We start from the raw sequence: 18225 nt of genomic DNA on the forward strand, positions 1-18225 counted from the left end.
AGAGCGGAATACAATATACATTTTAAATGGCACTGAAGAAGTAAAATCACTCATCTTACGGTATCTTGCAAATTAATTGTGGAATGAGTGAGCTCGACGCTCGGCGCTCTTAATGCACGCTCACAAAAGCGAGACTGCTTGGGCGTCACCGCAGTGGCACGTAGCGCTGGTGATTATGATAATGACGCGGTGGCCGCGCTTTTTGCGCCATTCCCACTATATTATGGAACTCGACACCATTTCAGATTTCGTCTGTTGCAGCGAACGCATCCCGCCGATACCAGCTGCGATCTTCGCCTTAACTCTTAGTCGCTTATAATTTATGCAAATTTCTATAATCCACGCCCCTACTGCCTCCTCCGCCGCCTCAATTATTCATCCGGGTGGTTTGATGTTTTAGGAAACTGTCCCTATGTTATGTATGGATACGGATTTATAATACATAAATATATAAATAAAAACATATTCGAATAAAGAATTTTAATGAATCACGAATTTATTCAATGGGGCTGCGAATGAATGATGTGTTTGTTGTTTACAGGATTCCGAGGGCGATACTCCGTTGCATGACGCGATATCGAAGAAGCGTGATGACATATTGACATTGTTGTTGGATCACGGCGCTGACATGACTCTCACCAACAACAACGGGTTCAACTCTCTGCACCACGCCGCCTTGAGGTGCAATCCAAGGTAAGATTAACATCAATGAAAATATTCGACTTTCAAACGAACAGCATTTATAAACAGAACTATACTTAGGAATCCAATCCAAAAGTGGAAATAAGCTTTTGAGACTTAATCTGCTGTGTCTATGTAAATACGAACACACATATATTATGTGTAAATAACATAAAAGAAAATGACTTTAAATTAGTCACCGGTCTATTTTAATGCTGTTGTATACAGTTTTATAATAACAGTATATATATTATTTGCGTAATACGAACGCACGTAATAAAACGTCAATGTAAATATTTATCCGTCATTATCTCTACGAAAATGGGTAGTTATGTGCGAGGTCGTACAATGAGCTGTTCCAGCTAATATCGCCTCCGGTTAACGTATCCAGTGACGACTTTATTACTCCCAAAACAGAAGATCATGTAGAACAACCTTACATACACTTAGATATATGTTTCTTGGACTTAATTGCTATGACTACATCAAAGGTTTTGTTTTTAAGCGTTCTGTTATTCTCTTATATTAGACCGAGCTCAGTAACTTCTGTTTTATTGTAGACTTTATAGTATAGTTAACATATAATACAAGTTTTTCCGAAACCCATTTTCAGTTTAAATTCGCTGGAATAATATATAAAATATTTTGGATGTAATTTCAAAGGTTATTGAAGTTATTCAGACCTTTTCAAGTTCGATTATTTTTGTTCGCTTTGTTTTGAATTAGCCGAATTCAAATCATATTTGTCACAATAACTTCAAACGATAACCGAAAAGGATGCGGAATATATTTGTTCTAATATAAAATGAAACTAAACGTATTTTATGAATCAGTGAACAAAGTTACGTTGAATAATGAATCTCTGCTGGAGAATCGTGCGTAAAGCGGTTTATTTGTAAAGGGTCAAGGCATTCCATCCGCGGAGGACTGTTGGCGATATTATTCTAGTCACGTGATGACTCCTAGGGAAATAATACGGAATGCGTTTACGTGACCAGTTCATTGGAAGACGTACAGCCGCGGTCACTTTAGCTAAGGGATTTTTTACTCCTTAAAACTTTAAACCGTCACAAAGAGCTCTAAGCCTTAAGGCTAAGTGGACACAAAGAATTCATCCTTTTTAGATATCATTTTTCCTCTTCATTTTTTTACCATATTTTTTTTATCGAATCAATCATCTCTAGTGGTCATATTCCCTGTTTGGAAGGCAGTCTAACCCAAGTACGATTATTGTATAGGCCGTAACGTTATATAATTTTAGAGCGGAGGGTGCTTTAAAAACCTCTATAATATAATAATGACTAACAAAGTCAACTTGGCTGTGTGTTCATGAAAACAAACATTTTTAATTTAATTGGCACTCGCACTCACGGTTATGTAATGGCATACTTAATCTCAATAACGTATTTAAAATTCAAAATGTTGGTGCCAATGTGGCGCGAACATCCAAACTTATTAAGTCCACGACTCGCATTTCAATTTATTGGTTTAGCTAATTAAAAATATTTCCATTTATAATTTGTATGTATTAATTAAATAACGTACAGCACAGTAATATAATATTATAATTGCATTATATGAAGTAATTAAATCGTTCGAAATCTGTGCTCATAAGAAGTAAATTTGTGAGATCACTCCGAATTCCATGTTCAGCGACTTAAGCTTAAAAGGTTAATCTGTTTAAACAAAAGAAAGCACTAAGACTTGGATTGCTAAAAAAAAGTTTGTTTTGGATTGTTGTTTAATGTTAATCGAATAGAAGATTGTCGTAAAACGTTCCTGATTTTATCGCAAAATGAGAAGTCGCGAGCGACTTTTCCCATTCGACAAAAACGTTCGCTTCCCCAAGAGATGTAAAATCGTTTTATTTTATTACTTCCGCCAGTATATCGTTATATCAGAAGTATCCATCCTCTTCGGTTCGCGGAGCTCTTAATAAAAATCAGAACGAAATTTAATTCCGCAACTTTGAATATTTATTACAGAATGTCTAATAAAAACTTTTTTAGTTTTCCCATTACACTTTATTAGTTCAGAGGATGACTTTCAGCTTCTTTTCTTAAATGCATGATAATATCTTTTAGATGTTCAATGGAATGGTATAATATTAGGAATGTATGTTATATAACTGTACAAATTAGACATGAATTTCTCATTTGCAATAACGTCATGGGATTCTGATCCCCGGAGCGTTTGGATCGACGTCGTGTCATTACCTCTGATTAGGAACAGTTATCTCGTGCGGTTGTCGTATTAACGAGGCCTTGTAAAACTTAGCATTAATTTCATTATATATTAAGATGGGTTGATATTCGTCTGGTCGTACGTGAAAGTCATATACAAGATATAGCCGCTGTATGTAATAATTTTCTTATGTTTATTATATTTATATATCGTGTTTCTTAGATCGTGTCCTGCATACAATTATATTGAAATGTTCAATATTCCGAAGTATAGTATAGTATTAAAATACGTAGTCAAGTTCTATAATTTAAGATTTTTTGAAAATGATGAATCAAATGTAGGAGAAGCAACATTTTAATTGACAGTCGTATCTTACGATATTGTTATAAAAAGTTTTTATTGTTCTTTATTATAATCTATTCACTAATTTGTATTCTCAGAGATCTTTTATAATAAATTTTAAAAATTGTCTCCTCAAATTAGCTTTTACTCAAGGCAGAATGTTTTCTAGCCTCCCTGGGGAGCTTCGTTATGATGTAGAAGGGGCAGAGCGCCTCACTAATACTGTTTAAGTTGCAACTACTCGGGTTAAATATAATAGTGTATTTGTCCAGACGAATACTTAATTATTTTAGTATTCTTAAACATTTGTAAGTTTTTACCATACAGACATTTTAAACGTATATCAAATTGCTTGGTATAAAAGACGAACGTAAATAATTGTCGTGGTTCTCTTTCCGCGTAATATTTGTCTCGCTAAGCTCTATTGTAATACAATTTGATTGTTCTACAAAGAAATATGTCATGGACGGTTTTGATAATTTATAAGGATATCTGGTGGCGTAGTCGCAGCAGCTGAGACTCGCGATTCCCTCCTCTAAGACGTTACTCGCGACAGGCATTAATCGTCAGCTTAAATATTTTAACGCGTCGTAACATTGATTTATAGGAACAGTAATCTGGGCTCGCGGGTTGTTTGTTCATCGGCTCTAGACGTATAGGTAAGATTAAGCGGCCCCGAGCCGGCAGCCCGCTCCAATGATTTACTTCACCGACGTCCTTCTTGTATTCTCTCATCGATTATATATCTCATTAACAATACCGTGATCCATTTGGACGTCTGTTACACTACCAACATCAATATACATTTCCATAGGTAGAGAGTATAAAATGAACATTCAACGGAGATTTATATGGTCATTGTGCCTCGTTAATTGCAGCGAATGGAGCAAAGTGCGATGGTATCGTACTATCGGAACGAGAAATGTAATCCCCTACTGCTTCAGCGGAGGCCGCACGATATGAGCTTAGTTATATTGTTCGGGTTTTAATGTTATTATTACCGATATATTCATGGACTGATATATTCATTTTTATTCACGTCATTTGAATGGAACGATTATTGGAAAACAAGACGCGAGATTGCGTATGTTGTTTTAAAATGTAGGTTATTTTTTGTTCGATATAAAAAGGTAATTTAACATTGAACAGTTCATACAAACATTTGTATTTTGTTTGTTATTTTTATTTCTCATTAGTTAGATTTTATTTTATGAATCTTTGAGAATTTTTGATAGCATTTTCGATTGTTAGATACCTTTAAACGTAATTATTAGAAACTACCACACATAATGTGATAAACGTAATTTTTACGACGTCTGTAAACATAGCGTGTCAATGAAGTAATTGATTTATTCTATTTGCAAGTTTTCAAAGATAATTTTAATTTGATGTAAGCATATTTATGTCATAATAAACCTTGATTTTATTTCGACATTTATTTTACGAAATACAGAAAATGTGTTTCGTTTTGAAAACTAAGTTGTATGAAATTTAAGGTCAAATGTCAGGTAATTAATAAAGATCTCAAAGTGTCTGACAAATGAATTTAAGATATTAATTGTGTGTCATAACAAAGGAACCAATTATGATGATCATTACTTACAAATGATTCTTTCGATTCAACTTTATTCAAAAACATTCATCATGAATATAAAATATTTATACGTTTTAAAAGTAAATTTAACAGTAAGTATTACGGAAATATTATTTTGGTACGACGGAAAAATTCTAATGTCATACGAGTAAGATACTTACAACGGATAAAATATCACAGTTGACATCAAAAATATTTTATTGGGTGTGAAAATATGATGTGTACTGTGTGTTTGAACAATAGCGGGAGCCTACTCGAATAATCATAAATATCGCATCCTCAATGGGAGCGTTGCCTCTGGATGACATTTAGTCTGTGGCGCAGAACAGTAGGGGAGTGGGGTCTGAAGGGGAATAGTAGAGGGGCGAGAGGGCGGTGAAGAGGGTTTTCGCGGGAGGCACTGTTATTGTACGACGTTTGATTTACGCACGTACCGCTATCACCCTTTTGTTTGGCCGAATACTGAATATTGTGCTCGATCCTCACTTTGAATCGCAGACCATTTCTATACTTTCAATATCTCTAAGTGGCTCATACAACATGTCGTGTATCAATCATGTAGTGTTGATTAAGTAGCGTGAATGCGAGACAGCGCGGCGGCACCTCATTACCCGCAATTAGCGGCTGCGCACAGTCGGGTAGCACACACCCAGGCTTCACCGCGACGCGACACTTCACCACCCAACAATCTCACCCGAATGCAGAGCGGATCCAGCGAATAAATTCATTTGTACGCAAATTCTATCGGCACTTGCAATTAAAACTTTGTTAGCGCATGAGCGATATAAATAACAGTAATACATTTTGCTTATTGCGGGAAAGTTGCTGGATACAGGGGATGTATTAATGTTGTTACTAATTTGTTTGGGCGATAGTGTTGGATTAACAAGGTCGTCCTCGCAACTTTCAAACATTAGTTTGTTTATAGTATGTGAACCAACCTATAAATATTAAGGGCTTAGGACAGTAAAAAGTTATATTTATTCGCTGCCCTCTGGTTTGGGTCGGCAAAATAATATTAGTTTGAAAATATTCGAATCTAATATATTAAGCTTACCGATAAACTCTACACAAAGTCGGGTATGGGCTATAATATTTCTAAGATTTTAAATACATATAACGACTGTGACTGTGTCAGTTCTGATATGACGGTAATAGAAACAAAAATTCTAGAATAAATAATCCATTAAATAAATTTACATTTATTATATTAATGTGTTATCTATGAAATAAAAGTTCTTGTCACGTGTCATTATATACATTTGCAAAACATAGAGGAGGAAAAAGATTACATAGACATTGAATTAATGAAAAAATTGTCTCTCTGAACAAATTAACAGTAAAGTAAATAGTTAAGCGCTTAAAATATTTAAAAGGCAAGGAAACCTGAAGTATGTATATACATAAAAATATTCCCTAGAGTTATAATATTATAGAAAATAGTGAATGTTCCTTTGTCCAATTATATATTGATAGACTTAACTAGTAATCCAAAGTCGAGAATATAATCAATTTTTATTCTATATTCCAAAGGAGAATATGCAGCATTATGCTTTACTAACAATCCTTTATTAATTATTTTACTTATACTGTATATAATGTTTTTAGCAAACAAGATATATATATAAATTAACGTATAGGTGCATTAGTGTGCTATCAGAAAAGCTATTATTTAGTTGTAATAAGTACTATTTAGTTTGTTTAGTCAATCGAATATAAATCAATTCATCTATTCCAACTTTTAATGATTGCGACCGAGGATTCTGCTATTAATGCAATTTAATTCAACTCTACTCTGCGGTTTCAAAAGGACGATAAGTTGGAAATTGATTCCAGTAGTTGGGGGAACAAGTTCAGCATTTCTGGGTAGGTCAGACAACGGCGCACTTTATAATTCTAAGTGTAACGTTGTTAAACATTTATACGAACAAAAGTGAGATTATATAAAAGCATTTAAAATCAGTTGAAACACTTGTTAGTTTCATATAAAATTTATATTTACCAGCCACGCGACCTCATTAAATCTGTTTGTGTACGTCCGAACGACCAGTTAAAATGTTTAATCTATTAAAGATTTAACACAAAAACTATTTCCATAAAATGTCTATAAAGGCTCCCACTTTCAATACAAACTACCAATCGAGTTTATACATAAAGTGAAACGTTAACGATGTATAAATAAATGATGGCCTATATTTCGTTCCAGCCCATAAAATCGCAATTATCGCTGACTGTATTTGTTAATATTGTTGACAATAAAGAAATTTTCAATAAGAAAACGCAGCTCTCAGATGTCCGTGATCTTAGAGTGGATTAAATGGGGCCGTAAGTTATCATCAACAACCATAAAATACAGGCAGTGTTGAGTGAGACAGCGATTTACGAATCGAGAATATCGTATATCACAAACTTTGAAATCGAGATAAATTTTAAGAAAACCTCTAAGTGCACTTTTGCAATCAAAATCTATATCATTGCTGCCCCGTTATATTTATTACTGTTGTATACAAGACGAGAAGTAAACAGTCTTAACTTATTAATTTGAATCAAATTAAATGTAAGTGTAGCAAAAGGTTAATTCATTGGGACATTTTTCATTTCTTTATTATCAAAGTCTAATTAGTAATCACTCAACTACATAACGACATCTTAATATTATTCTAGAGTAACTGACACCATCTTATATTAGTTAATTATACTAATGTTTCTTTGATTTCACGTCGCCGTTTTTTTGTATAAGGTTCATTAGAGCAAGTACGTCTGATGCGGGTGTTGGCTGTGTTTCTAATAGTTACGTGCTCCGCGCTAGGAGCTCTCCCTGGCCGCGTACTCGGACCGTTATGGTTTTCTTTTCCTTTGTGTGCTCTGCCATTGTTCCATTCACTAATGTTGTTAGTGCACTTTTTCAGCGAGTACGCTAATTTAAATACCTCTTCTTCCTTTTACGAGGAGTCTCGTCTTCCGTTTTCCGCGAGCACCGTTCCTTTCTCGTTTGAGACGTCCGCATCGGGAGACTGCATTTAAATGAGATACTTAATCACCCGACTTGGCCTCGCGTTCTTTATAGCTGTTGTTGTCTTCATTCATTACGAGTTTTAATATCCTTATACATAAATCCATTTACTAATTGACTTAAGTTTTGCTCATTCCTGATATTTAATTTAAAATATAATATTACACTACGATCTTCCGATCTACACAGGACATACAACATATTAACAGATATTCTTTTATATATAACGGTGCAGATTTTTCCTTCTGCTTAATATTTTTCAGTGAAATATACTTTTATTTTATATATAAATTATTTATGTTACACGTACTTCGCGGTCACAAGAGATGTCTAGAGCTCTTTATTGATCTATTGAAATAACACATAATATAGAAGAGTTGTCAAAGAAAATTTCTATCAAAAAGAATTTAGATGTAGGAAAAGTATGGACCTAGGGGAATTCTCCAGCGACGGTCTCTCGCCTGGACCGCTAACACCCACGAATTGTGTAAATATGAGTAGGGTAATAAACTCCCGACGAGTGCTATGCTCGGATTTGCCTGTTAGAATTTTGTACGTGCACCTCCCCAATGTGTCCGCGCCACCCTCCACTACTTACGTTTATACAAAACTTCGTCTTAGACCCAAGTCACCTTCTGATACAAAGTTTATATAACACAAAAAAGCATTAAAAGCAAGTGCTGTTACAAAATATATTGTTAAGATTCTATCCTAATAATAAGGTAAATGTATAAAACTTTTCTCTGTATGTGCTTATAGAGTCGCCAAAACCCTTCTAGGAGATTATGTTAATATTTTTTTTACAGTATTCCGTAAGCATCAGGTTGTAATTAAAATTTATTAAATATATTATATTTTATATCCCCTTTGAATTTTTTTGAATCGTTTGTTTTTAAGTAAGATATAGTTTTATTTGTGATACTGTTATGTACTTTAACGTTGTTCCAGTATAGCGTCAAGTTTTGAATTTTTTTTTGAGCAATCGAAAAGAAAATATATATATTACTATAATGGACCCATTTAATAGTAAAGTAATAAAAAGTCTGTGTAGAGAAACAACATACTTTCGATCCATTCCGGACTGAGTGGAACATTTTTAAAGTTAATAATGCTCCTGTAAACCGTAACCTGCCGTAAGCGAGATAATGAGAATGAGCAAAGTCCGCTCTGTTTGTTGTAAGATAAGTCCAACAGTACTATAAAGACGGCTGGAATACAGAGGAACTTGGTACAGATTTCACACAAGTGTTTTAATCTACTTTGGATGTGTTTGTAGAATCAATACCATTTATTATATAATAGTATGAGAGCTCAATACAGAATATACAGTTATTAGGTAGTGATTGATAATCATGCGATAATAGATACCTGTTTAACTCCGTTGAATACATCGTAATAAATAATTAGTTGACTTCGATGAATATTTAATAAAACCCAATTAGCTTGTATTTATTTGTTATAATGCTAAATGCATATATAGTTAAACACAGCTCTGAAACATATTATAATATGAATAGAAACTGTGGTTTCTGAGCTCTTATCGTATCTTCTATATAATTGAGCTAGCTGTGATTATAATATCATCTTACCCTAATATTCTCCTGAATATGTCGTAATAATCATATGTACTTCTGAATTTATGATAAATATGTATACGTTCTATTATCTGAAGATAGCAATAAACTTATAAATAAATGGTTCATGAAAAACAAATTTCCAAATTATATAGACTGTTGTTACTATCGCTATTATCCATTCGTCAATTCATCCATCGTTATATAAGGTTTCAGCAGTATGACCCGCTAAATACCCGCAATATTTTGTTCATAATCAAAACAAATAGTATAGCAACAGTACTGCCGCAATCAACGTTGTATCGAACGTAGTCCGGACAACCCCTATTAAGCCACCGAAAACCCTATGCACTGTAGCAGATTTTATCTGCAGTATTTGTCGCATAGTCGTAGGTTAGAGCAGTTTACGTATTAATTTCTATAGTAAGCTTAGTGGATCAGTGTCGACGCGCCCCTCCATGGCTGCCGTGTGACGCGTGCTAGTGTCGCAAAGCTCGTTTAATGAAATATTCGGGTCGCGAGTGAAATGTACGCGTCCATTCATCACAGGTGATACTCTCACACTGACCGTATGTTATATACATGTTTGCTCAAATTCGATGCTTTAATTGTTTAAATAGCTTAGCACAAGTGAATCTTTGGTACGATTTTATTTCTGTGCCACCTTCTTTGTACATTTTATATATCATCGCAAAGCTTAAATTGAAATACCGAACGGAGTTCGATACGTATTAATGTAAATCCTCCTTCATATATCCAGGTCTGGAATGCATGGCGCGTGTATTCCGATACTTTCCGTCGGGAAGAAAAACGTCTCTCAACAATGTTTTACACGATATTGCCAATCATTCACAGCTCGTGTCACTGTGACTTGATATATACATACGAGTTTTTGTCTTCCATGCACGCTATTTGTCTTGATTGGCGCGAAGATTAGATACTTCTCTAACAACTTTTATTAAAGCATTTATCTCATGCTTTTTTTCTATTCGATTTTACTATATTGAATATTGTCGTATTCGGAATGCCGTTACGGAAGCAGTCATAAAGATATTTTTTATTATCGCAATACACATTGATTGATTCCTTCTGTATCCGTTACGATTGAAAGTAAATCAGCAAAGTACGGTACTTTGTAACTGGTCACGTAAGTAACATAACTTTTGCTCTCGTCATTACGTCAGACGTGAAAATAGTAACTGAACAACGTGACCGCAATATGAACAATCAATTGTCTTATGTTTACTGCTGGCAACAGACTCATCCAGGCTTCGAAGAGAACGTGCACTATAATGGCTATATTAAATAAAACAGATCAACCAATCAGGCCACCACACTGTCTACTGTTTCAACTGACTTCGAGGATTTTTTGTAAACTAGAAAAACATAAAACCACATATTTTGTATTAAATAATGCTGTTAATATTGAAGCAGTTTCTATCCTGTAAAGGTTTTATATGTCACTGATGGTTATATTTTTTGTTACGTTGTTTGTGCCACGTCATAAAATTATTTCAAAGTTTCTCACTTCAAACTATGTTATTATGTTTTGCATATATTAGTAGTAGGTTGACTTAAGTGGTATTCTTCTCTAACGATCGCCCTTTATAAAACCTAAGTAATAAGAGTGAAGCCACAAAGAGATTCACAATAGCTCTTGGCATGCAGAATGGAACATGACTCAGGCATTATTTTACTATCAGTCAAGATGACAGTAGTATTTTTCGTGGCTAGCGGTCGACGCCGAGGCGCCGGCTCCGAGTCGTTTATCATCCATACCACCGTGTCCTAGCCCTTAGTAATTTATGAATACGCCCTCAGAAAAAGTAAAGAGTCATTCATATCGGTTTCGCATAAATTGGACGAAACCTTCTAGTGAGACGTATCAATTAATAATTAAATTGATACGTCTCGCTAGATATTAGCTCTAACACTCATGTATTAAATATTTTGGTCTCTATATATCAGAACGAATGTTAAAAGTTTTTTATTGAATATCTGTCATGGTGGTCGAGATATATTTTTTTTAGACGCAAATTAATTTAAGATTTCCAGGGAAGTCGTAATTTAATTGACACATAATGAGATCTAAGACTTTCTCTAGTTTTATTCATTTAAATGAAACTAATATTATTCGGATATACTACGCGTGCTTGTTTTTATAAAAAACTTTTCGTCTGCCCGTTATCACGGTTGCTGTAAAGTAACCGAAACGTCGGGAGTATGTAGTTTTTTACAAAATAAAGCACGCGTAGTATATCCGAATAATACTAGTCTCATTTAATTGAAACAGCAAAGTTTCTAACGTTCATTATTAGAAACTTTGCTGTTTAATCTAAAATTTAGTTTTAAGTATTTTAAGAAATCGTTATAAGAAGCAAAAAATATATTTAACAGAATAGATAGAAATCTAAATTAATTAATTGAGGCGCACACTTACTGAAATCCACTAACAGCCGGATAAATAAAGACTTTGTTAATTACTAGTAATTGCAAAGCGCTTTTAGCATTAAATTTATTAGTTTCTAGGATATAGTTAGTAGTTAGAGAGCGTTCGTGCTTTGCATTGAACACGGCTTAACGTGTATTAAATTTATGGCTAAGGGAAGGTGTGGATGTGTGGCAGCGTAGTAAGAAATAGGTGGATGTTCGTGCTGTAGGAAGCGATGTGCAGCACGTTTATTATAGAGTGATTGCTCTCCGCCGTGATCTGACTCGACAACCCTCCAACAGATATTAAAGCTCCGTTCCGAAATCAGCGACGATTTAACCATTGAATCAAATGTAATTTCTCTATAACTCACTTGTTATAAATGCTGCAGATTTTCAAGATATAAATCGTTCGTTTTAATTTTTTTTCCATGTTCAGGCATTGAATATATTCATGAATAAACAAAGACAAAAATTTTACTAACAGCATTTGTGTAAACGTTACTAATTCTGTACGTAATTATTTATATCACTGAGTATACATATCATTCATGCTGAGCAATAAATATGAAAGCCTTAGATAAGAGGATGTAACAATGGAGTTATGTATTTATTATCAATACCGAAGTATATAACGTATAGTCTTCTCCGACGCTTTGACAGTTAGTAGGACAAGTCTGAAATATCGGCGTACGCGGCTTAATCGCTCAGCTAGCGATATTGCCGTTACATCATGTTGTCAGCGAAGAGAAAAATTGCCACTCTACGCCCCTCGTACTGCGTCCCGCTCCGCGCCGCAAGGCTGGCGGCGTCGACAGTGTGCTTATATTACAATACAATTTATTGTACTTTTACAACATACATATTCGATGTTCAATAGTTCAATGCGAACATCTGTTAGAACGAATGCAATCTAATATTTGTCTTTGTCACACTAAATGAACGTCGTTCTAAAGTTTATAATACAAGTCTTTCTTTGGGAAATTAAAAAAAAAAACAAGTCTAGGCCGAAATGTCCCCAGCGCGTGGCCAAATTCCCCACCCCGGCCCAATTACACAGTTCGTTACCTCCTAAAGAAAGAAAATAAGAGATGGAATAACGAGGCTGGCCGCAAGGCGAGCGACGTTTCCAATCTTTTTTTTTTATTTAGAAAAACAAACAATAAATAATTAAAAATCTCGTATACATTGACAAAAAAAGTCATTGATAATTAATTATAATATTTATTGCAAAAATGATGTTTATGTCTGTATATCGTAAAATATACTTAGTTATATGTTAATATAAATCCAGCTTAGGAAAAAGGTATACAAACATATACAATACAAAAGACTAAAAACAGATCTCGAATTACTTGTTATATACTCGTATCATTTTAGTTACTTTGTAATAAAATATTATTTTGGCTAATATTGCAATGTATAATATTCAATTATAATTGAGCTAATTAATGTATTTAATTAATATTAATTAAATACATCTGATATTAAATTTACTTCTAATAACATTAATAAATTTCAGTCTGTATTATGAAGACATGTGATGTATTGAACTGTAAAGTTTTCTCGCTACAATAACTATTGCGAAAGAATTACAAACATCGATCAGTTCTAACATACACGTATTTTCTCATTTATAATATGTATATGAATTTCATTAAATTTCATAGCACATACATATGTAATAAGAAACTGTTATCCCACATTACATACATATTGAACAATATAATTAATAATAAAAGATTATTTCGTTAAATGTAATTTACAATTCGGTGCCTAATAACAGATTTGATGTGTATTGATTCAGTGGAGCACGGCCAGTACTAATGTCTGCTAGTATCCAGAAACACTCGCACCTGCCGGATTAAAGCCGGTCGTAAATTCATTGTTATTCACCCCAATAGTTCTGGTGCAGGATCCTCTTTATTGTCACCTTCGCTTATCGAAACACGAGATTTACACCCACTAGCTTCTTCAAACATCCATCAGCTCACATAGGTATGTTTAGATTTTGAAGTTATAATTCAAATGGTTATAACTCTATAAAGTTGGTAAGAGCTTTAAGACAACAAAACGAGATAATTTTAGTAAACACCCGCTATGTTACCGAGATATGTCATGGCAGATCCTGGCTTGCAGCTCTATGCTTTTAGTTCGCGTGCAATAACATCCAAAACATCTGTCGCTGGCTGTAGTCGTGGCTTTCAATAGAAGGAGTTCGTGTTTACGTTTAGCGTTAAAATATTTTGTTATTTAATGCATTCCCATTACATTCAAGGAAACATATGCAATATTATCATTAAAATTTGTTATATAAAAGTTCCTTATAAAATAAAGTTATCTATTCATAATTTAGACCTAAAATTGTTTCATTTCAGTTATCTTGTTTACGCTTGTTAGAAGATAATCTCAATCGTTTTGCTAGAGTATTATTAAAAACAATAGAAAATATGTTTAAGTTTTTCTCAGTATTGGCTATTTAGAGTGAAAATTTTTAATGGATCATTAATAACGCAAATAAATTTTCACATTTAGTTTTTCTTTTGTCTATTATGGTTATATCAAATTTAAAGCGTTTAATTTTAAAACAACTATATTTATCGAATTCAATTATAAAGATTAATTTTATATTTAACGAAATTATTTTAATCAACATACAATTTCAATATTATGAGAACGATTGCAGTTGGATCTGAATGAATAGAATTAGTGGCAATCCATTATAAAGCAACGAGAAGGAATATTGAATCCCGGTCTTGTTTATACAATCTCTAATCGCAGTTGACATTAAATACCAACGTATCACAGTCTGTTATATTGAAAAGAAATAGGATTCTATAGGTATATAATGAAATATATTGCAACTATTAAAAACATGCCAAAAACTATAATAACAGCCATGGTAACATTGGTGAATTTATGAATGAATGAATGAATGAATGGTTAATTTATTACAGAGTAAAGTCGCTTTCAGGAAAATGAAGAGACTCAGCGAGAATAATATAGATACTCATTATATAAATAATGCATTTACAAGCGGTCGTGATGGCCTGGAGGTTAGAATCCCGCCTCTCATACGTGAGGGCGGCGCGGGTTCGAAACCTGGCAAGTACCAATGTGATCTTTTCCAAATCATATGTACTTTCTAAGAATATTTAGACACCACTGACGGACGGTGAAGGAAAACATCATGAGGAAACCTGGTCTTATAACTACAAATTATAAGATTGAAATCGCCAAACCGTCTTGAGCAAGCGTAGTGATTAATGCTCAAACGCGAGAAGAGGCTCAGCAGTGGGCTCTGATAGGCTGATGATGATGATGATGATGATGATGATGATGATTTACAAGATATGATAATAAATTAAAATTTATTTAAAATTAATTTGATGTTCTATTATAAAGTAATCTTTAAGTGTGTTTTATTTATATTGCTTGACGTCTTTGTATAATATTCATTAACTACTAACAGGAATCAATAGTTGAAGTTCACGATCTACGAAGCTCAAAGAACCTTTTTAAGCCGCCTCCTTCTAATTACGAGGTAATTGCATTCACAAAAAAAAAAAACTAATTGGATTGTTATTCACTTTGATTTATAGTCAGTCTTCTAAGTTTTGACTGTAAGGTAATTGGAAATGTTTGAACTTTTCAAGAGTCAATTTGTTTTCCATTTTATATGCATTGAATAAAACAGAAAACATATGAAACGTTACAATTAATAGTTTTAAGACAATTATAAATATTTCTACAACATCGGGCGAGGTAAAGAGGACAAATGTTGAGTATTTCGTTACATATAGACCGAACACCTCCCAACGTAATTTAATTTATAAATCTTTTCCATTTGTGAGTATACCTTAACTAATACGTGGGCTCGCCGAAAATAAGTAGCGGTAAGATTTTTGTGAGAGCTTCATAAATAATTTCTAATTCTCTGAAGAGCTCTGCTGTTAAGGAAGGGAGCGGAGCATTCACATTGAAGTACTTTATCTTATGAACATTTTAATTTAATATTATTGTATGCTTCCTGTCGATTTGGTATAGATTTTCACAATATTCTAGACTGCGGTAATATAATGTACAAATTTATAACGCTCACCGCCCATAGTTCCGTTACGAAATACGAATGATTGTTCTCTATATTGAAAATTCCATAATCCGTATTGTCCCGATATGTGAACACAGCTTCAATATTAAATCTGTATTCAATGAATTATTGAATACTGGAGTGGTTAGTATCATAAGCAATGTATTGAATGATTGTCGCGAGCGTTCCGTGTTCAGTACGGTCCGCGTGGCACAAGATTGCGAAGGCGCTGTTTGCTCTTTGGCGGAGGCCGCATCGGGCTTACGGTTCAGCGAGCCGTGCAGCGACCGCGCAGCCTCTCGGGTCACGTCCTCGGCCAAATTGAAATATCCCCGTTACCCTGCTTTCCACTCCTCGCACAAGTTGCCTCCTCTCTTCATATAGACATACTCAATTCGAACATTTAATACGTTCCTATTCCGTAGTAACTTATTTTATTTGCTAGTTCAATCTTAAATTATATAATAATTCCACTCCATGATTTAATCTCTGCTGAACTTTAATTCAGTGAAAATTTAGTATAAACTCGCCAGGTCCAAGTTTGCTAAAATAACTTGGTGTCTAGTTTCAAAAGCTTTAACGCCGCATGTTGTTCGCGCAATAAATTCACTACTTTAATCACATTACGTATATTAAAATGAATGTATTCTGCTAGAAGATTATATTTCCAAACTTAGGGACGACATGATCTCGGTATATATTGTTAAATAATATAATATATTGGTATGGTTTTCGAACGTTTCAATTTCCGTGCGCAGACAGCGGCTGAATTTACGTGCGCAGATTTACATGCCAACGAAATAATTTGCAAATGGTGCTCGAACGTTTCATCTACATATATTTTATGATTTATTCTGTGAATAGTGCAGCTTGACGGGTTAGTTTCGCACTGGGGCATATTTATAGCGTTATGCTAAACTTAAACTCTTTAGGTCCCAGCTACGAATATAAGTAAGAGAAATTATAATACAAAAATTATAATGAATGATAACGATGATTTCGATCGTGTAGATTCCCTGAATATTATTTAAATATTATTTAAAAGTTTCTACCCTTTTGATTTTGATTATGGATCGTAAATAAGTTCCTCGTTAATTACAGACGCGGATAAGAGATCTCAGAGATATAACTTTCCCGAGGCAAATGAAAACAAAAACTATAGATCGTGATGGGTACATTGTTTAAATCGATAACCTTTGTTAAGGCGGTTGGCTCACGGAGCCCCTTCGCAGGTAATCCTGCCCACTTGGAGTTATTGCCGCCGAGGGAAGGAAAGATTACCTCGGCGGGAGATAAGGAGGTCGACGGGGCTTCGAGAGCGATTGTCCCCGAGTCAGGCGTCGAATTGTGTCAAGTGAACCGGCAAATTGAACGGCCGAACCTTCTGCGCTCTCTGCTCACTAATCGTCACATAAACTGCTGCCATCCCGAACGTTTAATTACGCGAAATGCTTTTTGCTTCTCTGTTTTCCACTCGCACAAAATATCTTAAATACTTCTTTATTCTTTAATTATTTTTTTTCGTACCAAAAAATCCACGTCAATTTATCAACGTTATGCTGAAAATAATTTTTATTTAAAAAATCACGTGAATCATGCTTATTCCAAATTGAATTGGAATTATTCAATACACTTTCAATTAATAAGAACAATCAGTGTAATATGAACGGAAAACATGAATATAAATTATATATACCCAATATGTATGAATCGTTAACATAATTCACTTCATTAAAATATTACAAAGCTATTCAAAAATGTAAACTCAGTGATTTTCTGAGGTGTGATTCATTAACACTAGCAAAATTGTGAGTGACGCTAATGATAGGGCGCTTTGCAATCGTAGCCACGTAGCCTTTCCAATTACGAGTGCGCTACGAGAGCAGGCGGCGCGCTACGATCGCTACGTCTGTTACGAGCGCTACGGGTGCTACGAACGCTACGGGTACTAGGTACATCATAGCTCAGACTCGGTTCGTTTCAATCGTCACAGGACGTGCCACCAACATCTGCACTCCGCTGTAACACCGATAACTTGCTTCAAATGTCATTTATTGAATTTTATAGTTTTATATACATTTTTAATAAAATCGTTACACATATTCCTTTATCTCTCTACGACTTTATAGAACGTAAAAATTATACATTAATTTATTGAATGTTAAATTTCGGTGCTAATAATAATAGTTTAAAATTTTTATCACTTACATTTGGTTAATAAATATTTATAACTGCCAGTTACACTATACATATAATCCCTGATAAGGTAAGGTTCGCGTGCACACTAAAGTAGAACAGAAGCCTCTGAAATTTAACG

The 18225-nt window shown here is 34.1% G+C and overlaps 1 protein-coding gene across 1 annotated transcript in view; it reads left to right on the top strand.

Annotated features, from left to right (window-relative positions):
• The window catches only part of LOC116779340 (E3 ubiquitin-protein ligase MIB1-like), a 124879-nt gene that overhangs the window by 42181 nt on the left and 64473 nt on the right, over nucleotides 1-18225 (top strand). The window contains exon 11 of the mRNA XM_032673582.2: nucleotides 542-693. Within this exon, the coding sequence (XP_032529473.1) occupies nucleotides 542-693 (152 nt within the window). The remainder of the gene's footprint in view (nucleotides 1-541; nucleotides 694-18225) is intronic.

Source organism: Danaus plexippus, chromosome 2 (genome assembly GCF_018135715.1).
Source record: "Danaus plexippus chromosome 2, MEX_DaPlex, whole genome shotgun sequence".
In the NCBI taxonomy this organism is placed as follows: domain Eukaryota; kingdom Metazoa; phylum Arthropoda; class Insecta; order Lepidoptera; family Nymphalidae; genus Danaus; species Danaus plexippus.